The 25465-nt window shown below is 34.1% G+C and overlaps 1 protein-coding gene and 1 pseudogene across 1 annotated transcript; both read left to right on the top strand.

Annotated features, from left to right (window-relative positions):
- Positions 1-554: 554 nt before the first annotated feature.
- LOC132273410 (protein RALF-like 32) lies at positions 555-1043 on the top strand. The gene has a single exon (XM_059774364.1). The coding sequence runs from the start codon at positions 596-598 to the stop codon at positions 941-943; it is 348 nt and encodes a 115-aa protein (XP_059630347.1). The 5' UTR covers positions 555-595; the 3' UTR covers positions 944-1043.
- A 13149-nt stretch (positions 1044-14192) lies between these two features.
- On the top strand, positions 14193-23609 carry LOC132273033 (selenium-binding protein 1-like; annotated as a pseudogene).
- The last annotated feature ends 1856 nt before the right edge of the window (positions 23610-25465 follow it).

Genomic DNA, 25465 nt, shown 5'->3' on the forward strand with positions numbered 1-25465 from the left:
ACGTAAACGACAGTTAACTTAGGGAATCTTCTCCAAAATATAACATCAGATTGTACTATCACAGACTAAAAATCAGATATGCTATAAATTTGATCTTCTAGTGAATGCCAAAACTAAAAAGATTTAACGAATATCCCACTTGTAATGAAAATATACATATATATATAATATAAAAATAAAATGCAGCAACAGGCATTTTGCTTATGTGTCCTGATTAGTGATATAAAAATTCAAGCCTCTAATAATGCACTATCATAACATATGTATGTATTACATAGTATGTAACTGAAGACTTGAAGACATTATTATGATGGGCACACTTACATGACCAGTATGATCTCATAATACCATCATCCATAATTTTCAAAACAACCATATAATAATGTCATTGTGTGTATTAAATTGTTATACGAACCATATTATTCATAAAGATGTGAAAACTAAAATAGAGCATTATTTAATAAATTGTAAAGACATCAAGTTTGGTGAAGTGCGGTCCCATAGCTTCTAGTGTGGCTTCCACTATCACCTTCAGAAAAGCTATATACTCTTTTAAAGGGATTCATAGTGGGAAGAAACAAAGTCACAGGAAGAAATGGAAAAAGGATCCAATATGATGCCACTCCAATTCTGCTTTCTTCTAGTCCTTGGCATGGTGTGTCTCGGCCGTGCCGTTTCCAGCACGGCCGATGATTACGTGCCGTGCAACAGCTCGATAGCCGAGTGTAATGAAGAAGAGTATGAGACTTTGATGGAGTCCGAGATAAGTAGAAGGTTTCTTGCAGATAAGAAGTACATCACACCGGGGGCTTTGAAGCCAGACCAACCCGTATGCAATGGTGGGGCTAAAGGTGAATCTTACAGCAAGAGCTGTCTGCCACCTCCATCTAACCCTCGAACCAGAGGTTGCCCTAAATATTATCATTGCAGGGATGATTCATGATCTTATGTTACATGTTATGTTCATTGTGAGCTATATGTATCTATGTTTCTCTCTCTATTTCTCAAGCATTATGCCAACAATTCCTATTCATTCATGACAACATCGTGAATATCCGTTTGTGAATGAAACACAAGTTTTTTCCACATAATTCAACGTTTTAGCAAATTATTGATGGATAATTATCATCCATAGGATTTATAAAACTTCTCTAATTATGTTAATTCATTAAAGGCAATTACCTAGTGAGATTCATGTTAATCAAGAGTAATAACATAGGATAAGAGTGGATACAACCCTAACTTTCTAACATTATTTGCAGAAACAGGCTGCTATCATATTCAAACCCGCATTTCCGAACTCATGATTATCTATACTATTTTTTGTTAGCTAATTTTGAATTATTTGCATCACTGCAGACAACTTTTGACTCTTCTATTGGGCAGAGGGGCAGTTAGGTAGTGTGACTCAGAGAGCTATGCCCTACCAAAGGTTTTCCTTTTTGACTCTGAGGGAGAACCAAATGCTAATAGATAGATAGAGATAAAGGGTGGGACAGTTATTATATGAGCTCTCACAACCTCCTGTCAAGGGCAACATTACAGACCATAAAATAGTTCAAGACTTCAGTAAATCACCAATAATGGTAGCCGCATCTAGGGATAGCAACGGGGCGGGTTTGGGCGGGTGTACCCTCCCTTGCCCCCGCAACCGTTTAAAAACCTCACTCCCGTCCCCGTCCAAAACCGCAAAAACGGGGGGCTTTCCAACCCATCCCCGCCCCTGTTAAATATTTTTATCTCTGCGGGTACTGCCCCGCCCCATTTAAGACCAAAAATTCTCCTCCATTTACTTTTTTTTATCAACTAAAATTATATAGTTATTGAAAATATTCATAAAAAAAAAAATATGGACAATAAATAGTTTAATATAAAATTTAACATTAAAAACATTCTATAATAGTAATTTAACAAAAGTATTAACATACCAAAACCAGACAAGCCAAATTACATTATTCCCGGTTTATCTATCTAATGAAATAAGGATACTTAAATAATTTACCTATCTAAACGGGACGGGGCGACCTCCCTCCGCCCCAAACCCGTGCAGGTTTTCATTACATCAAATTATTCCTGTCCAAATAAGCTAAACGGTCCCCCAAAACCGACAAAAATGGGGTAGGGCGGGGCAAATTACCATCCCTAAGCTCACATCCATACTATGACCTTTCGCTATCAAGAATTATATATATATATATATATATATTAGTTATTGCTGGGGTGGGGGCTAAATTAGAAAAAGTTTCATAATTGAAAAGTAAAGGATATGTACTCAAAACTTTCAGTTAAATAGTTGATTTTAGGTAGTCAATAGGAAGTATAGATAACCTTTTTCTTACCCTTTTTGGGAAGTAAATCACACGCACTTCTTATTTTCCTAACGTCAAACTTCAATTTGGGAGGAGGAGATACCACTTGGCTAAGCCCTTGGCATTATAGATAAAGTTACATGGATACAATTCATTTAGTGTGTGGTAAGAGTTACGGAGTAGTTGATAAATTTATCAGAGACCATAGGCATTGCGCCAAGGCTCAACCTAGTTCCAGTAGTGTAATTGATCTCCTAACTTGAGCATGGGGTTAATAAAACTTGGACATAGTTGGCCTACAAAAGATTGCATATAAGAGGATTTGTGGCAACTTTTGAAATGACAATGCATCAGTCAATTACAGATTCATATGGACAAAACTGAAAACATACTAGGGCCCACCACCATAACAGAGACCTCTACAAATTCCTTAAAAACCATACCAAATAGCAGCCAAAATCTAAGTGTCTATAAGAAAGCAAATAAATAGATATAGAAACCATAATTGCCACAAAAATTCTCCTCCGGGAAGCTCACCAGAATTTCAGAGGCAGATTTCTGAGAATCCCTTCGATTTCTTCCTGCAACGCCCGAGACAAATTCCAAATTGAGCTTCGCTTAGAAAAGTTGAAAACACACCTTAAATTATTTCTATACAACATTAAAAGTTTTTCACTATTATTATTATTATTATTTTTTAATTTTTGGTGAGAAACATTTATTTTCTCTCTCATTCAAGTTTTGTTGTCTTTACAAAAGCATACAACTCTTGCTTCTTTTTAAACACCTTTTCAACAATAAAGCTTAAAAATCGCCATGTTTATGCATTCTATCAAGCTACATTGTTACAATAGGTCATTTTTCATTCTTTCTCATGCTTCTGCCAGAAAACCGAATTGGTGCTAATAGTTAGTCTCAAAAGCAAATCTTTCATACAACATATACTTGAGCAGCGAAAGCCAATAATGAACACTAAGACATGACCTAGCTGTGGTTTCGTTTGGAGATCAATGCCATCAACTTGTTAATGCATGAATTGAACACAACAAAGTTGTATTTGTCCAAGAGAATTCATCAAAATGATAATAATAAATAAAAATAGCCAATACAAATTCAAATGGAAAGACGACAACAAATAGCACTAAAAGAAGAGCTTTATCTTCAAAAAACAAGATTAATCAGAGAAGATCCAAGTTTTGAGCAAAAGGTATAACTTTTTTACAGTTAAAAAGTGCACAATCATTTATATATATATATATATATATATATATATATATATATGTATGTATGTATGTATGTATGTATGTATGTATTGTTACGCTAAGAAGGTCATTGCTTACGTTATTGTTTTTATTTTTAGTTTCAAGTCAGCAGTCACTGCAAGCCACAAGCGTATTCATCACTAATCTTAATCTACTATTCAAGGATAGATGATAATCCGTGAAAGAAAGAAAGATTTCCATCACTAAAACTAATGCTAAAATAATGATAAATCTTCACCGAATGGAACTTCACAGACTCATTCTACTTCTACCCTCATTCAAGACTTCCAAGCTCTGCTCTATAACCCATTATTGTTAATGTTTCTTAAAGCTCAATATATCAGAAGAGGTAATAGTTGAGAGCATCATTTGCATTGCCTAAAATGAATTCCATGGGCTCTCTGCTTGGTTTTTAGGCTACAATAAATAAAGAAGCATCGTGTTTCCCTTCAATTAAGAAATTTTTGACCATTTACTTTTGTTCAAATAAACTACTTCATTTTCATGTGTTAGCTATGTGGAAGTTCTTAATCTAATTGCAATTTGGAAAAAAGGGGTATAGAAACACTCAAGACAACTATTTTAAGAGAAACTTCTATATAATTATACTATTAGTTCAGTTCAAGTAAGAAATGTCCAATCTTTAACTAGGACACATGAGTATATGTGGTGCACTGCAGTGGTGATATCTAATATTGGCTATTAGATGGGTGAAACTCCTACTTATGTAGTACAACCAAATGCGTTGATTGCCTAAAAACTTGTGTGGGTGACACTACATACAGCAATATAAATAAATTGATCATCTGAAATCCACTTATGTTGCATTTAGAGGCACCGAATCGGTGCTTCCAAACATAGCACTAAACAGTAAACAATGTTAGGGGTAAATGGTGTCCTTCGACATGGAACTCTAAAAGGTCAAGTCTTTTTCAGCCTTCTCAACCACCAAAAAATAGTAAAATACACAGCACTAGTTTTTTTCACACGCCTTTCAACAGTAAAGCTTAAAATCACCAATGTATGAATCCTATCAAGCTATGAAAACCAAGTTGAAGCTTATAGTTTAGTCCCTAAAGGAAATTTCCCATACTCTTGACATAGAGCATATTTGAGCAGCCAAAGCCAATCATGAAAAACCTAAGGCATGAACTGTGGTTTCTTTTGGAGATCAATACTATCTACTTGTTAATGCATGAACTAAACAGATTCGCATTTTTTTTGAAAATAAATAATTTTATTTATTTATTTTCCCATTTGTGTTGATGATTCTATTTTCTCTGTTTGTTCATCAAAGAGGATCAATTTGTGCCTTTAAATGAAGGGGATCAATTTGTGTCTATAAATGCTACCGATACACAATATGGAATGGATCTGTTATCATGGAATGTCTAAACTTTGCCTTACTGTTTTTGAACTGTTCTGTGACTTCCCTATAATTTCTAATTCAGATGGCTCATCAACTTGAGAAAAACAAAATTCAGTACTTTAGGATAAATTTCAGACAACTAAAAAAATTCAAGCATACTGACACTACAAGAAATTCAGGTTTTAGGGACAGTCGAAACTGTCCCTAAAAGTACCAAATCCGTCCCTAAAAGTCAAATTGGTCCGTCACTAAAAGTTGCGTGCCAAAAGAGCTTTAGGGACGGTCAAAACTGACCGTCCCTAATACTTTTGACCTTTAGGGACAGTCCAAACTATCCCTAATAGAACCGTCCCTAAAACTATTTTAGGGACGGTCCAGACTGTCACCAATAAAGTATGAATTAGGGACAGTCATTTATTGTATTAGGGACGGATTGACCGTCCCTAATACATAATTTTTCAATTATAATTATTGTATTAGGGACGGTCAGGACCGTCCCTAATACATTATTTTAATTATATATTTTAATATATTATTGTATTCGGGACGGTCAGACCGTCCCTAATACGTTATTTTTAATTATATATTTTAATATATAGTATTAGGCACGGTTGGGACCGTCCCTAATACATTATTTTAATTATATATTTTAATATAATATTGTATTAGGGACGGTCTGACCGTCCCTAATACATTTTTTTAATTATATATTTTAATATATAGTATTAGGGACGGCCAGGACCGTCCCTAATAAATTATTTTTAATTATATATTTTAATATATAGTATTAGGGACGGTCAGGACCGTCCCTAATACATTATTTTAATTATAAATATTGTTATATTATTGTATTAGGGACGGTCTGACCGTCCCTAATACATTATTTTTAATTATATATTTTAATATATAGTATTAGGGACGGTCAGGACCGTCCCTAATAAATTATTTTTAATTATATATTTAATATATAGTATTAGGGACGGTCAGGACCGTCCCTAATACATTATTTTAATTATAAATATTATATTAGACCGTCCCTAATGTATTATTTGTAAATTATAATTATTGTATTAGGGACGGATAGACTGTCCCTAATACATTAATATATATATATATATATATATATATATATATATATATATATATATATTTATATATACATATATTGTATGCTTAATTTGTGAATTTAACCATTCCGGATACATACAAAACATATACAAAATAGATACACAATAACATTCAAAAAAATATTACTATCCATAAAATAAAATCAATCCACAATATATATATTCAAGATCTGTAAAATATAAAATCTCCAGTTTTGTAAACAAAAACTAAAACCGCCATGTGGTAGCACAATGGTGGCGACTGTTGCTGCTGCTGGAATTGGAAGAACCATGGTGGTGGCTGCTGCTGCTGCTGCTGATATTGGAGGAACCATGGTGGCGGCTGTTGTTGGTACTGCTCAAGCATCTTCTCAAGTTTTTCCATTTTTTCCGCCATTTGTACACTTCTTTCTTTAGCAATTTCGGCCTTTTTCCTAGAAGCCTCATCACATGATGAGGAGGCACGCTGACGCTTTGGAGCCACGAAACCATGTCCGAATCCACGGTAATATCCCTTCCTTATGCCTAGTTGGTTTTGTACTATCTCAACATCATTTATGGATGGACTCGTACCATCAGAATTTTGAGAATTTTGTGCAACCTTTTCTTTCATTGCATCCTGCAAAATATTTAAGTTCGCTATCAAATTAAAAGAATATGGCATAGGAATAAATCATGTGCAAGCTAGAATACTATCAAATTAAAAGATATGGCATAGAGGAAATGATGCTGACATGTAATAATAACTCTGACAAAAAGAAGATTCTATCCAATTATAAAAAAATAAGAAAATTATTTTACTTGCAATTTGCTGCTTTCAAAGACATATACATAGAACATTTCTTATATAATTTGCAATCCTAAAGTCGGTGTGTAAATATTAACAGTTACACAAATGTAATCTGTTGGCAAATAAAGAGTCAGCCGAAATGATGTGTTAAAGGAAAAAAAAGTGGGAAATGGATAAAGTGGGACACCAATCTCAACCAAACAACAGATGAATGAACAAGGCATAGCAAACCCGAAACTTTGAGAGCTGTGATTGGAAGGATAAGTGTCAAACTCAGACCAATCTAGTGATTGATTCCATAGCAAAATATTTCAGCAGAAGAAGATAGCAAAGACACTTATACTCAACAATTTAAGAATTTAACCAATAAAGAAAAGTCCCAATCTTACATGGGTGCGATCCAAATAAAATAGGCAGAAGAGACAACAATTTCTTCACACACTTGCTTTAATGAGATGACAAGAGACTCTGCATGACAAATCAGGACTTGCTTGATCTGATCACGTAACCAAATCTGTTGAGATTCAACTCGAAAGATCTGGAATTACAATACCCAAAAATTGGATACTTTATGCTCCTCATTGCTAGGTACTGTCAATTAATGAATATACATAGTATTACCTTTGCAGAAAAAATGAAGAAAGGATACATACATATATATATAGAGAGAGAGAGAGCGAGAGAAAACAGGGCATATACGATCATTATGTAATATATGAATCCCATAAAATGAATTTTAAACCCACCAACTAACCAAATGTATAATGTGTATCCAAAATCTATCTAGTATATTGAAACTCAGACTGACATCACATGTGCAACTTGCTAGAGTTTCTGGATCACAACTGAATTGGCCAGCCCCGCCTGCTCTATTGTCTGTTCCAGATCAGTGAGTTGTTTGGATCACAACAAGGCACATGCCAAGGAGAGAATCATGCTCAAATGAACAGTGAGATGTGACATAGCTAATGCTCTCCCATAAGAACCTCTAATGACAACAGACTCCAAGTTACAATAATCCTATTATGAAGTCCCAAGATATAATGATATTTAGATAGTTTGTTAATAAGAAGCAAATTTAACTTTCTGTTCTACAAAATCTGAAAAAAAAAGAAAAAAAAAGAAAAAGAAAAAAAAAGTTACTATTTTGAGATAACCAAAATGGTGTGAGTCACAGTGGGACATGAGTTTCATGTCCACCACAAGCAGCCAGCTGCAGAAGTAGCCCAAATGACCTCTGTGTAACTGGAAAAGTGATTCATATTCCCGAATTAAGTATCATATAGTTCCTTTTGCTAGGTGATTGAGGTGAACTAGAAATAAAGTTTGTTGCAGGAGGATGTGATGAACAAAATTAAAGGGCAATAATACGTTAGCCTACAAATGCATGTACTCCATGAAGGGGATCCAGAAATTTTGAATCCATAAAATATACCCATAATATACCCATGTGCTGGATCAAAATCATTTATATGTTACCTTGAGGAGCAGGTAAGCTGCAAGACAACCCAAATCAGAATCGCTATATAAGATTGCAGACTTGATTTACTGATAGGCATATGAATTGTGCAAATTAAAACAAATATTAGTGGGTTAACCTTCCAATTCCAGAAATTTTCATTGGATGGTGAAAAGATTCTGAGAATATCATGAATAACTATGTGATAAAACTTATAATCTTGTCAGACTTTGCATAATTTGTTCTGCTATAAGACCCATCTGACGGAACTTATTTGTCACGTGATGACGACATGGTGACCATTCGCTGCGTGAGACCTATGGTAGTATAGCTAGTTAAGCAAGCCCTTAGTCACATTGGTAGATTATGCAAGAATTTGAACATTGTACTGATGTTAGCAAGTGCACAATGAGTACTCTCCAGCACTTCTTTCCCTTTTTTACCTTGGTGATATTATATGCTGGAATTAAGTGTAACCTAGCCCTTCATCATACTGGTAAAATATGTTTTAACTTTGTACTGATCTAAGCACACTTTTCAGCATTTTTTTAAAATTTTGGTACCTTAGTAAATATTTTATCTGAACATTTAAGAGTTCAGAGAGACCTATATATTTGCACATCTCTATTGAAAAACTTGTTAAAGAATCAAATAGAGATGGTGACAGTTGAATAGAATGTCTGTATTGATGCATAATCTACACTTTGAATGAAAACATTGCTTATGCAAAATAGTTTCTTCATTTATGGATTTGTTCTTTTATACTGAGGTTAAGGTTCTGAATTCTGATAATCATGGAAGTCCATACTTTGGCTTATATTTTCACTTCTTCACATGAATACGAAGTACATGACTTAAATATTCAACTAAAATTTCCTCACTACGTGGTAAACTGTGATCCTAGCTTTGTTTATTATTTATGTATTTTTTTGAATGATGCTGCGAGATCCAGAGTCATGACAGGAAATCATTTAGCATTAATTTGTACAAGACATGACACGCCTAGAAAGAGTTTATGCATCCAGATGCTGGGGAGCTATATGTAAGAATTGTAAATGTTTAATATATCATCACACACAAGTAAACTGAGCTTATGCCTATCAGTAAATCAAGTCTGCAATTTTTTTCCTCTTATTAAATGGTAAATTAATTTATAAAAAAGAGAGAATGTACAAGAGGGGAAAATTAACTCCAAACAACTAGCTATAAGTTGGGCAAGGGCAAGGGCAAGGGCAAAGCCAAAAATAAAGGCTACAAAACACTATAACTCAAGCCATCCAGAGGAAAATGAAACAGTTGCTTGTTGAAAATGAAATGGATGATAGAGGAAGACTAAGAACCGAAATACTCAGTTATTTGTGCCACTCTAGACCAAATCTTCGTATGACCAATTCTTGTTTCAATACTAGTTGCACCTATAGGCTATGACACATTATATACACACATAACATATATGTTATAAGACCCATTTTATTTATTTGCTTCTTAGATCCAAATAATGCAAGACATAGTAAATGGTCACTTAAAGGCATGTGACCCCCTATAAACCACAAAAAATGGTCACTTACAGGCATGTGACCCCCTATAAACCGCAAAAATAGTATGAGATCCAAATTTCATAATCCAACATGCTAGCTTATAGTTAACTTACAAAATTCCTCTTAGCTTTCTCGTGTGCCCATCCACCTTGTTCCTTAAAATGTGTATCCTTGTACAAACGAATAGCAGGATCCTCTTCCCTTTCACCGTCCTCATCTTCTTGGCTCTACCTTTCTTTGACTTTGACCTATAGTACAAAGTAATAGTGACTATTAGACAAATATATAGTACTTGGGTGAGAAACTAAGGCAGTTGGGTGTAACCTCAGATGGTGAGACACAATTGTTTAACATTGTCATTCAAGAAGCAGGATTAGATGTTTCAGTTTTGACATCTGAAATGGAAATTTGATTTTTTTTTTTTTTTTTATGTTTCAAATTTTGATTAATACATACACATAATTCCAAAGGTGCTCAAACCTCAAAATCAAGACAATGATATATGCATCTACATGGTTGGAAATGATGTATTACCATAAATTTCTAAGAGAATACTCATCATTATCAAAACTTTCAATAATTAGGTCAATTAATTGAAGTACTAAGTAAAGGTTAGGTCTAAATTCTCTAGCATATACTTCCAAGCACAAAAATATAAATGAATACAAAGCCATGAAATAGATGCTAACACAAAAAGAACTTACATATATATATATATAATAAGGGTTTATAAAGTTCCATCAGAATACTGTACCTCCTGATTCTTATAGCCTCCTCCAAGCCCGAGATTCTCTTCAAAGCAACAAAGAATCGCTTCTGCAAATGTGGCTTTTTTCCTAAATTGATCACAATACAACAAACAAAATATAAATAAAACCCACATGAAATTACTTCATGCTTAGACAGAAACTGAGATGCAAAAAAGTATTGGGCTTAATCAATTAGAATAAGAAAACTTTCTTATGACACTCATCAATCCATGTTCACCTTTGCAAAAATAATGGACATACAGATAATTGAACCAGCACTGAGTCTTTAATTTGCAACAAAGAATGGTAAACTATATGGTGCAAAATTATCGTTGCCATTCACATAGCTACTCTAGCTAGGGTACACGAGATGATCACTAAGATGGTTATGCTTTTCACTACATGGATCAATTTTACTGTACGGTGAAGTTAATTAAATTTATGAAGAATGGGTTGCATGTATGAGGACCTAGAGCAAAACGTACTTAATCCAGTTACTTGGTTGTGTAGATCATTTATTGAATGAATTCAATTGAAAGTGGAGCCATCTTACAGATGATGTTGTAAATCATGAAAATTATCACAACCAAAACGTAAAGATGCCACTGGATGTAAATTATGGTGAAGTATCTTATTTTTCTTAATGATCCTATTTAACAATTGAGGCATTCATATTATGGGGACTTCCAATCACATGTTAAGGTGGTGGTTCAACATGTGTAGTCAAGGATGGCAATAGGAAAGCCTAAGATATTGTTGATTGAAGTTCCATTATCTAGGTGTTGAAGGTTATTAATTTCCTGAAAGTGTCTCTGGGTTTCTGCTTGCTTTAGTTTTTCAGTGTCAAATATCAATAGAGCTTAATAGTTATTTTCCAGAGTAGGAGAGGTTTAACCCAAGTGGATCCTATTTTTTTGGTCTAGCTATGGAGAACTTAATTGGTTTTGTGACCAAAGCAAGTCATAGAGTAAATATCAGGACCAGGGAATTGGCCGTTGATCAGAATTCCCTACAATTGCAAAATAAAATAAAAAATCGATCAATCCTGGTGTTTGGAAGAAAAGAAAAGAAAATAAATAAATTGAAAATTGAGGATTGCTAAACCTGCTGACGAACTCCGAGTGGATAAATGTCACCGTAAGTGATGTTCCAGTCGAAGAACCTGTAAGGGTCTTCGGCGATAGCAACGGAGAAAAGGAAGAGAGAGGCGCAGAGACACCGGAGGAGAGAAACTCCGGTGAGATTTGGCAGCATTTTGAAGGAAAAGAATGGATGAAGATGAAAAGAGATGAGGAGACGGGTTTGAGATTCTGAGAGGTCTCTCTTATTTGTGTAATGAATGAATGAGAGCAGAGAGAGTGAGAGAGGAGGTTACTTATACGATACGTATTGCTACGTGAACTGGTAACAGTTGGTAACTCGTTTTTGTATTTAAGCCGCGTGTGTAAAGGAATTATGCCAGAAGAAGAAGATATTGATATATTATACACAAATGCATATCTATTTGGAATGTGGGCAGTTTTTTTGCATCTCAGTTTCTGTCTAAGCATGAAGTAAAGCAGCTCGTATGCACTTAAACAAACTAAAGTCGCTCATAATCTCAATAAAGACAAGAAAACAAAGAAATGGTATCAAAAGAAACTTCTTACATTTGGAAAGAACAGAAAAACAAGTGAGAAAAAAAACACACAGCTCTCACAACTGTAATAAGTAGAATGCATTACAAACTCTTAATATAAACCACTCTATCAAGCTTCCTCTTCCTGTGCACGGCACCGTGCTGCGCACAGGAGAGGATTCTGGTTCATCTCCAAACAAGGACAATGTAGACTGCGGTTGTCTTACGAACTTAGCATAAGAAAACCATACTGTATTAGTACTCTAAGAATTAAGTATAGTCCAAACTTTTAACGTTGTAATTAACCTAACCAGATTATTTACGTGACTAATAACTACGTTTATATTACCAAACAGTGCAAAACAAAAAAAAAAAAAACTGTAATCTAGGCGATATTAAAGTGATAGCTTAATAGAAAGTAATACTTTCTACTTCCCATTACAAAAATGATGTCAAATGAACTAAAAATCAAACATGTAGAATTACGCCCACTATTTATCTTTTAGAATCTCACACTCACTATAAGAGCACTTGTTTTCTCATTTACTAAAATTAAATAGCAGGTTATAATTCATAATATATATAAATTAAATCATCTTCGATAATATTGTCTACGAATGAAAATAAAGGATCTCACTGTACATCTTTTTACATTTTTATCTTTTAGTTCAATTAAGTCATTTCTGTGTCATTTTTTTTTTTTTTTTTTTCAATCAAGAACAAGATTAGACTCTATTGAGTTCTAAAGAATCTGTAAAGAAACATGTCCAATTAAACATTAATGTGAGTGATATTTTCTCACATTTCAAAATAAAAAATGTGAAGCGATTCAAGCCCCCACGAGAAGAAAGTGAGTACATAAGTTTTTTTCCCAAGATAATAATAATAATAATAAATAAATAAATTAGATGCGCTCAACCGTTGTGAAAGAAGCTAACATTGTTTCATTTCTAATCTCTTGGAATTGCTTCGTTCTTCACAAGATGAATTATAATCCTCCACTCAATACTAAAAAGCCTTCTGAAATTTTCTTAAAAACACAAATCAGAAAGAACACAAGAAATATTAGTGTCACCTAACCAGATTATTGAAGCAGACAAACACAAAATTAACAAGCTAGAATAAACTACACACTATCTTGGAATAGAATCCAATATACCAAGCTGGTCAGCTAAAATATCAACATCTTCTTCTTCTTCTACTTCACCATCCAGTAAACCAATTTCTTCTTCAATCTCCTCATTCATTAAATTTTCCCAAAATCCCTCATCAAGCACTTTATCACTACCAATTTTCTCCAGCCCAAAATCATGGAATCCGGAAAGGTCACCATAATCTTGAGGTTCTACTTTAATCCGAGTTCTTTCCATCCCAACTTGGCCTAATTCGTTGCCTCTTTCATTGCTTGGAACAGTGAAAAATGTACAATCAAACTTCAAACACAAATAAACAACAAACAATCCCTCAGACAAAAAAATTCAAGCCCAAAAAAAATATAGTTGAGGCCAAAATTATTCGAAAATCAACCAAAAACAGAGAAAAAAACAGGACAAAGTCTTTGAAACGCTGTTTAATCACCGGCATTTTGTAAAATCTAAATAAAAAATAAAAAACAAGTTCAGGAAAAAAAAAATAATAATCAACCTCTAAGACTATAAACCATTAACTAAAGCCAAAAACAATCACAAACCGAAAATAAACACACAAATAATTTTCCAAACCCTAAAATAAACACAAATTGCAAATAGCATATATATGTGTCCAGATCTGAAACAATCAAAATAAAAATGGACCAAAACTAGGGCAAGGATCATTAAACCGAAGTTGGTTATATGAATGTCAAATCGAAGATGGGGGTTCTCTGAAAATCGAAGAAAGAGGCATAATCCCTAAAATGTTGAAAAAATAAAAACATTGTTGTACCTGAAGAGTAAGAGTTGATGTTGGAACGATTGGGTCATTCAGAGGGTGGAAGAGCCTCAATATTCTGCAATGGTGGAAGAGGGTGGAAAAGCTTCAGTCTTCTGTGAAGGTGGAAAAGCTTCAGTCTTCTGTGAGGGTAGAAGAGCTTCAGTGTTCTGCGAGGGTGGAAGAGGTGGAAGAGAGGGAGTGAGGGCTTGAGGCGGGTCGTGGAACTGATGATAGCTAGGATATGATGTAATGAAATTAAACGACGTAGCTTTCATTTTTTTATTAAATAAAATAATTTTAGGGAATTAAGCGGCAAAACAAAGCTAGCGGCAAATAGGGAATTAAGCGCCAAGGCTTCCCGCACAATTTATTTGTGGAATTGGGGACGGGCCATTCGTGTTTTTAGGGACAGTCAAAATAACTGTGCCAAAAAAGTAATTTTTAGGGACGGTCTAAATGACTGTGCCTAAAAAAGAAAGTTTTAGGGACAGTTTTTAAAACTGTCCCTAAAGGACTGTCCCTAAAACCCGAATTTCTTGTAGTGTGAGCATCATTACCACTATTAATTCTTTAAGATGTGGTCGCATATATGCAATTGATACACTCAAAAATCCAAGGGCTCCCGCTTTGCACAAAGTAATTGAACCTGAAGATATTGTTGTTGGTAAATATATGTTTCATGTGACATTTAAGATATAACAAACCTTATACTAATATGTCATTAGATAATTAACAATATGCTAAGAAATCATTAATTAAATATGTAACTCTATATTTAATTAAATATGCAAAATAAAGTAATAAAATAATAACAATATACAAGGAGTGAACCTGGACCAAGGCTAGTATTGGATACTATGTCCTTAAAACAGATTCGCCCCGCTATGGTGCTAACGGACTCAGTGGCATCCATCTCCTAGGATACAACGGTCTACATCCACCAGTAGCAACACTACAAACTCGTGGATACGGCGAACCTTCTCTATCTAATACTCTTTCTGACTCAAAAATGCATCTATACTATATAAATGCTGAATTGGATGCAATCCGAACCAAATGGTTCGGACCAATCTTAATATTGCTCGATGAAATTGGATTAGGGTCTAAGTGGTTCGGACCACTTAACCTATAATTTGAACCCACTTGGGTTGGGTTCAAGTTTAAGAGAGGGAGATAGAAGAAAATGAAAATGAAAATGAATATGAAAGATTTGCAAATGATCCAAATGGGGGTATTTATAGGCAACAAGGTGCCTTTTCGGATTGGGTGCAACCTTTTGGAAAAAACTAAAAAGTAGTTTTTAAACATTTCGGATTAGGTGTGTCTCTTCATCATTGGACACAACCATTTATATATGTCTCTTCACACTAGACACATCCACTCCAATTGGTTGCAATGGTTCACATGGTGTCTGTTCACCAATAGACACATCCACTCCAATAGGTTGCAATGGTTCACATGGTATCTGTTCACCAATAGACACATCCACTCCAATAAGTTGCAATGGTCCGCATGAATAGTTATGTCTGTTGGTTTTGAGTTGCAACCCTTTAGAAACAGAAGCAACTCTTTGAAAAACAGATGCAACCCTTTAGAAATCGATGCAACCGTTTGGAAAAAAACTAACTTTTAATTTAAATTTAAAAACTAACTACCCATTTAAATAAGCCCAGCCCAAAATTAAAGGCTCAATCCAAGATTTCATTTAATAAAAAGAATAATTGGACTTTACAATTAAGCCCAAGCCCAAGCCCAAGCCCAAGCCCAAATTTGGCTTATTTAAATTTCAATTGGTTTCAACATTTTTTCCATGTGGGATAAACACTTCCCACATTTTGCATACCCATTTAGGCTTATCAAAACACCACACTTTGGAGCTAATTTCTCATTCACTCGGAAACGGATTTAAGAAAGTAAATATACCACGTTAATCTCCTTGCAGAGAGAAACGCGCTCATCTAGAGATCCGCAAAAAATTCTTAGCGGAATCTATTCCAAATCTCATCCAAAGTTTATATTTTTAATGCCCCGTTTCCAACAATCCCCCACATGAATGGAAATTTGCGTAAAATGCAAAAGATGATCATGCAGACACTAGAGAGAGTATGTTCGGAAAGTTGCTGCATCAGGATAGGTAGCTTTTGGCTTTGAACCTTCCCTAGTGTATTGCTATCGGATTTATTGGCTAATCAGTGAACGTGATGTCTTGAACTGTTCAGCCGTTTGTGTAAACCAAGACAATAACAAACACACAGTACCTTTCCTCACAAAGTTGGTTCTCATTGTTGTGTTCATTTTGGCCCCGAACAAGTCCTGGTATTCATGAGTGCTCTAGAAAACTTAGCCTTTATAGTTCTCATGGAAGCGGCCCCACTTCACACTCATATAGGTGACTTCTTATTAAGAGTATCCTACCATACCCCACTTGAATTTTCAAGGTATAAGAGTCATTGAAAGCGTAGCTTATCCTAATCCTCGTTGTAGGTAGCACTGTTTCATCATAGAAATGGGCAGAAGATTTATATCTTCCCAGTGCTTCTGGTGAGTCACTCAGAATTTTTGTTGTCCCTTTGAACCTAAATCTTGGGATCTCCAGTCAACTAGGTTGGGTTTCCATTAAGGTAACTCGCTAGCTTTCGGCTTTTAATCCTATTCCCTTCAATGATCTGTACAATTGCTCTCTAGTACAACCCTCAATTTTATATGTGGCCACAAGGTTGTATTTAGAAATATTACACTCTGTAGAGATTTCTCCAAGTGAGAGGAACTGTATACTTTGTGCCCTAAAATTGCTTATTGTTAGCAATATCATTTTCTTTAGTGGCACAGGTGTAGACTTACTTTGAAATGTCCTCTAGGTGAAGTCTATTGACTTTCCTATGTAATTTATTCAAAGTTTCTAACTTTGAATTATATTAAGAACATACAACTACACATTTAATATAAAAAACATATCCACTCTTGGATTTGAAGTATTTAATATCCCACATCCAGATTGCATCACTGTTACACCTCCAATTTAGTTGGATACCTCGATCTATGCAATATTGGATTTAGGGTGTATCTCAACTACCCAATTTATTATTTTTCAATGATCCGATCCTGGATTGAAAATGTGCAATTAAACACAGTTATTAAGATGCCTGGCAATCTCAATCAATGATATACTTTGACTAGTATTTATATTTGAGATTTACATCTACAAAAGTTAGTTAGGCTTTTGTTATCATAACTAGTATTATCTCAATCTCACTCTATTGAGAATATACTATGTTATCAGATGTTCAATCTTTCATATCAAATATACTAATTAGTATATCATTAATTTTTTAAGGCATACAATGACTTATACATCACATTTATGTCATTGTCTTGGTACCAGCTTTAATCCACTCAAGGACTTATAAGCTTGCACACTTGACTTTTCAACTGGAACAAATAACTCAGCACTTCAATTGGAAAAAGAATTCTTCTAGTTGTTCCATAATATTTTCCTCATAGGAAACAACATGCATTATTGTTATAATACTATAAATGATTTTTGGCTCTATCCTAAAGCTCTTAAGACTTGAAACCCCCTGCATTTATAAGTATTTTTCTTAAGATGAGTGACTCGTAACAAATTTCATCTATAGATAATATCTCCCCACAACTTTGGGTCCTGAAATTTTATTTCTGATGTATTTCTTATGATTTTCCAACTTTTGAAATACCATATATTAAATATTTCACCTTATCTACCTTTCTAAGGTTCTATATTCGTTTCTCAACAAACATATATAACAGTGTCTAGTGCATATGTACTCACTTTATCTCTAACATATTCTTATAATAATTCACCTACATTACCATGAATTAATACTAAAGATATTAATTACAATGGGCTCTAATTAATATTTGTTTTTACATCTTTTATTTTTATGAATTGAGTTATTCATGTTTAGGTTCATGTTAAGTCAGTCATATTAACATGCTATAACATTTTATGTGTCACACATCACATAACTCAATCATTTAAGCAAATAATTATCTTATTATTTAAGTTTTAGATACAATCACCACAGAGTGAGCACTCACTTCTTAGCTATCATTACTAGTTTAGATTAAGTACACTCTTCTCATATCTCACTACTAGGTTATGATGAACACCCACTTCTCAGCTATTACCGATAGCTTGAAGTTAAGTTTGTTTAGCTATCAATTCTAGTAACTCATAATTTTAGTACACATTTATTTAAGTAGTCTATCTTGGTAGTAGAGTAATTTGTTTTAAAGAATATTATTCAAAAACTACTACTTTACAAATAGTATTACTCCCTCCTACATGAGCAGATATGATGTATAGCTCAAATAGCTTATGACTAAAATGGCTACTCATCACCCTCATGTTTTTTTATTATCAAGTTGAGAGCTAGAACCAATTAACAGTTTTTCATCTTCCTCTTAGGTTCTGTGCACCTCATTAATCATTTTGGCTTATTGCTAAGCTAACTAGTTTGTAACTCAATAACATTTTAGCTTTTAGCTAAATTGTACATTAGAGCTAACTAACTTGATTTAGCTTGTCTCGGTGTACTTTCTTAGTGTATCCATAATATTTTTCATTAAACTCTTTCGAGTTATTGGAAAATCTTCTCTTATTCAGCCCATTTACAGCTATACGTGTCTTAAACACTAGTATAGATCTTTTTCCTTTGACTATCGGGAGAATTGACATAGTTGAACTAGTCAATTTTTGTTTGTTATATTACGTACACAAACCAGTCATGAATTCATACAAATAATATCATACATTAAATAAACTATATTGTAAAATTGAATTATTATGAACAATAAGTAATTCAATTACATTACTCAATATTATAGTAAAAAACAATATTGAACACGCATAAATAAATATAATAATATAGTTTAATATTATATCGTATGATTAATTATATCACACAATTAATCTAAAAAATAATTTAATAATAATATTTAGAAGAAGACTTTGTTTCCTTAAAGCTTTGTGGCTCATTCTCATAAACATGCTAGAAAATCAGGAATAAAAGATTTAGACGTTCTAGCATTCTTGCTACATCTAAAGTCATCTTTATTTTCATTGTATGATTTATGCACAAGAAAATGATATGCAATACTGTTATGAGCATAACCTATCAAAGGTATTATGTACCGATCCACTTTACCACATCATATGATATTATCTACTTTGGGCCCAAGCCGGCATGGTTTTGTTTTTGGGTTCTATCCCAAAAGGCCTCATACCAATTGGAGATAACTCCACCACATAAAAACACTTCACATTTCCCTTACGTAGGTGGTATGGGACTGTGCACCTGTAGCTCGCTTAGTGAGGTAGCATTTCAGTGCCTCTTGTACTCGCTCACGGCACACCCACCCACAAGGTCGCCACATTATAAGTCCCACTTTAACTTTTTTAGGAGTAAGAACTGTAACCTTAGTTAAATACCCCCACACTTCTAAGAATTTATTGTAAGGTTTTCAACCTTTCCATAATTCATATGGTGTCACCTTAGTTTCTTTTGAGGTATTTTAGTGATAACGTAATTTGCGGAAAGCAAAATTTCCCCCACAAATTCTGAGTTAAACCAGAACTTGTCAATATAGCATTCATCATTTCTTCGTGAATAATACCATGTTCTGAACAATTATAAGAGCATGGAGTTTTGTATTCATCACCTCTAACATTTCTTAATACCTTAACCTTTTTGCCAAGTTGATTCTCAATCTCATTTTTTAATGTTTAAACATTTCTAATGTTTTATCTTTGCTTTGTAGCAAACATACATAACAGTATCTTGTACAATCATTGATAAAAGTAACAAAATACCTTTTTCCATTTCTAGTTGGCATAAATTTAAAATATCATATTAAAAAATAATAATAATAATAATTCAATCAATATAAATAATTCAATAATCTTCCTATATAACATGTTTCAATTTCATATAATATTGAACACATCAATAGTTAGCATATTATCATATAATAATGTATATAACATTATTTTATTATATCTCAATTATTAGTATAATTTCTATTTAGTTAGATCTTAAATAAAAACATATAATAATATCTACACAATGATGAATCTATCTTAAGATTGTTGGTAAATATATGATTCATGTGACATTTAAGATATAACAAACCTTATACTAATATGTCATGAGATAATTAACAATATGCTAAGAAATCATTAATTAAATATGCAACTCTATATTTAATTAAATATGCAAAATAAAACAATAAAATAATAATAATATACAAGGAGTGAACCTAGACCGAGGCTAGTATTGGATACTATGTTCTTAAGACAGATTCACCCAGCTATGGTGCTAACGGACTCAGTGGCGTCTATCTCCCAGGATACAACGGTCTACATCCACCAGTAGCAGCACTACAAACTCGTGGATACGGCGAACCTTCTCTATGTAATACTCTCTCTGACTCAAAAATGCATCTATACTATACAAATGCTAAATTGGGTGTAATCCGAACCAAATGGTTCGAACCAATCTTAATATGGCTCGATGAAATTGGATTAGGGTCTAAGTGGTTCGGACCACTTAACCTATGATTTGAACCCACTTGGGTTAGGTTCAAGTCTAGAGAGGGAAATAGAAGAAAATGAAAATGAATATGAATGATTTGCAAATGATCCAAAGGGGGGTATTTATAGGCAACAAGGTGCCTTTTCGGATTGGGTGCAACCTTTTGGAAAAAACTAAAAAGTAGTTTTTAAACAATGTGCCTTTTCGGATTGGGTGTGTCTCTTCATCATTAGACACAACCATTTATATATGTCTCTTCACACTAGACACATCCACTCCAATTGGTTGCGATGGTTCACGTGGTGTCTGTTCACCAATAGACACATCTACTCCAATAGGTTGCAATGGTTCACATGGTGTCTGTTCACCAATAGACGCATCCACTCCAATAAGTTGCAATGGTTCACATGAATAGTTATGTCTGTTGGTTTTGAGTTACAAGCCTTTAGAAACAGATGCAACCCTTTAGAAATAGATGCAACCGTTTGGAAAAAAAAACTAATTTTTAATTTAAATTCAAAAACTAACCACCCATTTAAATAAGCCCAGCCCAAATTTAAAGGCCTAATCCAAGATTTCATTTAATAAAAAGAATAATTGGACTTTACAATTAGGCCCAAGCCCAAGCTCCAATTTGGCTTATTTAAATTTCAATTGGTTTCAACATTTTTTCCGGGACAAACACTTCCCACATTTTGCATACCCATTTAGGCTTATCAAAACACCACACTTTGGAGCTAATTTCTCACTCTCCCGGAAACGGATTTGAGAAAGTAAATATACCACGTTCATCTCCTTGCGGAGAGAAACGCGCTCGTCTAGAGATCCGCAAAAAATTCTTAGCGGAATCTATTCCAAATCTCATCCGAAGTTTATAATGCTCCCGTTTCCAACAATTGTACAGAAGATTGGATTAGCATATCCACACACCTCACTGCCTTGCATCTGGTGATTTGATGGTGTCATGCCTTGGAGATAAAGATGGAAATGCCGAGGGGAATGGGTTTCTTCTGCTTGACTCAAGAGTTTAATGTGAAAGGAAGGTACTATTGCCCGTTGTTTGATTTATTAGTGAAATACACCTTGTTTGTGTAATACTTGAGCACATGACAATATGCAGACATGTCTATTCTGTTACAATGTCAATTGCCATCTTTACATTCACTCTTTTTGATTTATTTTGTTTGAAAATAGCATTTTAAAATTATTGGATTTGAAAATATCATATTTTGTCATTATGATGTCAAGAGTTCGAGCATATGACTTTCAGATAGTGGTCGAACGTAGTTTTTTAGATCGCTCTTCTTCATAAATGATTGTTATAATTATGAGGAACTGAACATGATTTATAGAAGATCATTTGAGCACTTCCCTAGGATGGAGTCAGATATATTACATGGTTTGTGAAGATCAAAAATTGTAATCACATGAGCAGACAAGCTCATAATCTGCAAATTGGGTTATATATATAACTTCAAAGATTTTTTTTATTTGTACTAGATGGGAAAAACCGGGGCATAGTCCACTTTTTGGGTATGATTTCTGGTACCAACCCCAACACCATGATCAGCACATCATGGGGAGCCCCAGCAGCTTTCACCCAAGGTTTCAACCTTCAGCATGTTTAAGATGGTCTTTACGGGCGCCATTTACATGTCTGCAACTGGTCTGATGGTGAACTAAAGCAGACATTGGATCTTGGACAAACAGGGCTCCTACCCTTGTAGGTGAGTATAGGAAACTTCATCCGTAGCCTCTTTCTTTGTTGTTTCAAACTTCAAAGTGGCAGTTTTATGATGATCTTTTTTTATAATATCTCATCATTGAGACATTTTGCATTGCTTCCATCATATTTATGTCATTTGCACTCGTTTGCAGATAAGATTTCTGCATGATCCAACTAAAGGTACAGGGTTGGTCGGGTGTGCCTTAACTAGCAACGTGGTGAGATTCTTCAAGAACCCTGATGACTCATGGTCCCATGAGGTAAGCAGACACCACCGATCCACCTGGTTCACATTTTCTAAAAAGACACTTTATATCTAATATCCGGTAACTTTCAATTGAATATGCAGGTTGCAATATCAGTGAAACCACTAAAGGTGCAAAACTGGATTCTTCCTGAAATGCCTGGACTTATAACTGATTTTCTGATGTCTCTCGATGACCGTTATCTCTACTTAGTGAACTGGCTTCATGGAGATGTCAGACAGTATAGCATCGAGGATCCTAAGAATCCAGTGCTGAAGGGCCAAGTATGGATTGGAGGGCAGATTCAAAAAGGCAGCTCTGTACTGGCTGAAGCTGAAGATGGTTCGACGTACCAGTTTGATGTCCCATAGATTCAGTTATGTATCATTTCCGAGTTTAATTAGAAATTCAAGGCTCTCTTTATTCATTTCACTAGTACAATGTCATGGTATCACTTTCGTCACTTGTCGTGATAGAATAGGACATACCCTTGGCCAAATTAGACTTGTCTGAAGAATTATCGATGAGCTTCTTGTCTTTGTTTTAGGGAAATCGGTTGAGAGGAGGACCTCAGATGATACAATTGAGCTTAGATGGGAAGCGGCTCTACGTTACCAACTCACTCTTCAGTACATGGGACCGTCAGTTTTATCCCGAACTCATGGAGAAAGGTTCCCACATGTTACAGCTTGATGTTGATACTGAGAAGGTGGTCTTGCAATAAACCCTAACTTCTTCGTTGACTTCGCCTCCGAACCTGATGGTCCTTGCCTCGCCCACGAGATGAGATATCCAGGTGGTGACTGCACTTCGGACATATGGGTTTAATCAGAACTTGAATCCTTTTTAAAATGGTCATGTTTAGCGATGAGTATATGTCAAGTACAGTGTCACCAGTTGATGGATGAAGTAAAGGTACTCGATGAACATCATGCCTTTACTTATGTAATAATATGAGCCTCTGATGTTAAATTTGCTGTTTAATTAAATTCAGTAGGAACTAGAATTTGGAACTCAAAATTGGAGATTTGCTATGGAAGAGCGGCTGCCATTTATATTTGACTGGCTACAGTGTGATTCAAAATTGTATTGAAGGCCATTTCTTAGTCGGACAAGGATCCTCTCCAGCTCAAGAGAGGTCATGCACATAATCTATACATGGAGATTGAACTGATAAATGAGATTCATTTGTGATAAATGGTTGGATTATGTGCATGACCTCTCTTGTGCTGAAGAGGATCTTTGTCCATTTCTTAAGATTGGTCCTACTCATGTAGGGTAATGGGAGAGGAAGACTGAAAAAATATTTAACTTCAGCATTATTTTCGCACCATCAATTTTTGGTGGCGATTGTTTTCGTATATTAACATAATCGAAAAACAATTTTATTATGTTTGGGAGCATCGAATTGATACCTTGGATTTGGGATTGGAAGATTCTCCAATTCCAAATCAAAGGTGGTGCGGGCCAAACATAGCATTCCTGTTTTGAGATTGTAAGAGGATTTATGGTACGTATGACTTGTGATGAGTGTGTGCGACATTTCTTAGGCAAACAAATATAGTTTAAATATGAAAAAAAATAATAAAATGACATTTAACAGGGAAGCAAATGTAAGGGCAAATCCAGTGCCCGAGGCCTTTCGCCATTGCAGGTCTAGGGGTGGTATGGTGTACGTAGTCTTGTGGAAAAATTGATTCTTTGTTTAAAGAACTCGTAACATTCGAATCACAATGAAACGGTTTGGTGTACGTAGTCTTACGAAGAGATTGATTCTTTGTTTAAAGAACTCGTAATCTTTAAATCACAATGAAGTAATCTTATTGTTGTACCAAGATAATTAATTATTATTATTATTATTATTTTCTAAAATAATAATTCAACATTAGCATCTATGTTTTATAACGATTTGGTATACGTAATCTTATCTCCGCATGCGGAGAGATTGATTTCCGCATGCGAAGAGATTGATTATTTGTTTAAAGAACTCGTAACCTTCTAATCATAATGAAGCAACCTTATTATTGTACTAAGATAATTAATTATTTTTTATTTCTAAAGTAATAATTCAATATTAGCACCTATCATAAAAGGCACGTTTTTTACTCCGCAAAGTGAGGAATTACCTGTATTGAGACAACCATTATATAATTGAAGTTGCTACTTCAATATCGTTCAGAATGTGTTGTGTTTGGTATGTTTCATAAGGGCACGTTTTCCACTCCGCAAAGTGAGGAATCACCTGTTTTGAGACAACCATTATATAATTGAAGTTGCTACTTCAATATCGTTCAGGATGTGTTGTGTTTGGTCATATTATCAGCATAGGAGTTTATTTGTTTGTTTATTTTTTTCTTTTTTTCTTTTTTTATTTAGTTATTTCTTTATTTTTTTCACGCATAGGAGTAAGTAAATGAGGCTATATTCTTTTCTTCTATCTGAACCTGTTTTTGGACGCTCAATCTTATAGAAAAAGAAGTAGCCAAAAAAAATAGTTCAACATCTCATGATAAGTACTTCAATAGAAATTTCAAAATGTACTATAAAATATATTTATACGTGGAAAAAGTCAAAATATTGATGTGAAAGTACTGCTACTTTTGTTGACATAAAATATTTTTTTTCTAAATGAAATATATATTTGTTTTTATTTTTATTTTTCGGTGTTCAAAAAAGGTTCAAGTCGAGATAGAGTATGACGTAAAAAATAATTTGCCAGGTTATAGTATTTTTTTTCTTCGTAAATATTGTACCACAATCAAACACCAAAATATAAAAAAATATATATTTTACATCCAAACCAACGAATTA

The sequence above is a fragment of the Cornus florida genome, unplaced genomic scaffold (assembly GCF_030987335.1).
Source record: "Cornus florida cultivar Cherokee Brave unplaced genomic scaffold, ASM3098733v1 CherokeeBrave_3.0.0_Hap2_Chr09, whole genome shotgun sequence".
NCBI classification, from domain to species: Eukaryota; Viridiplantae; Streptophyta; class Magnoliopsida; order Cornales; family Cornaceae; genus Cornus; species Cornus florida.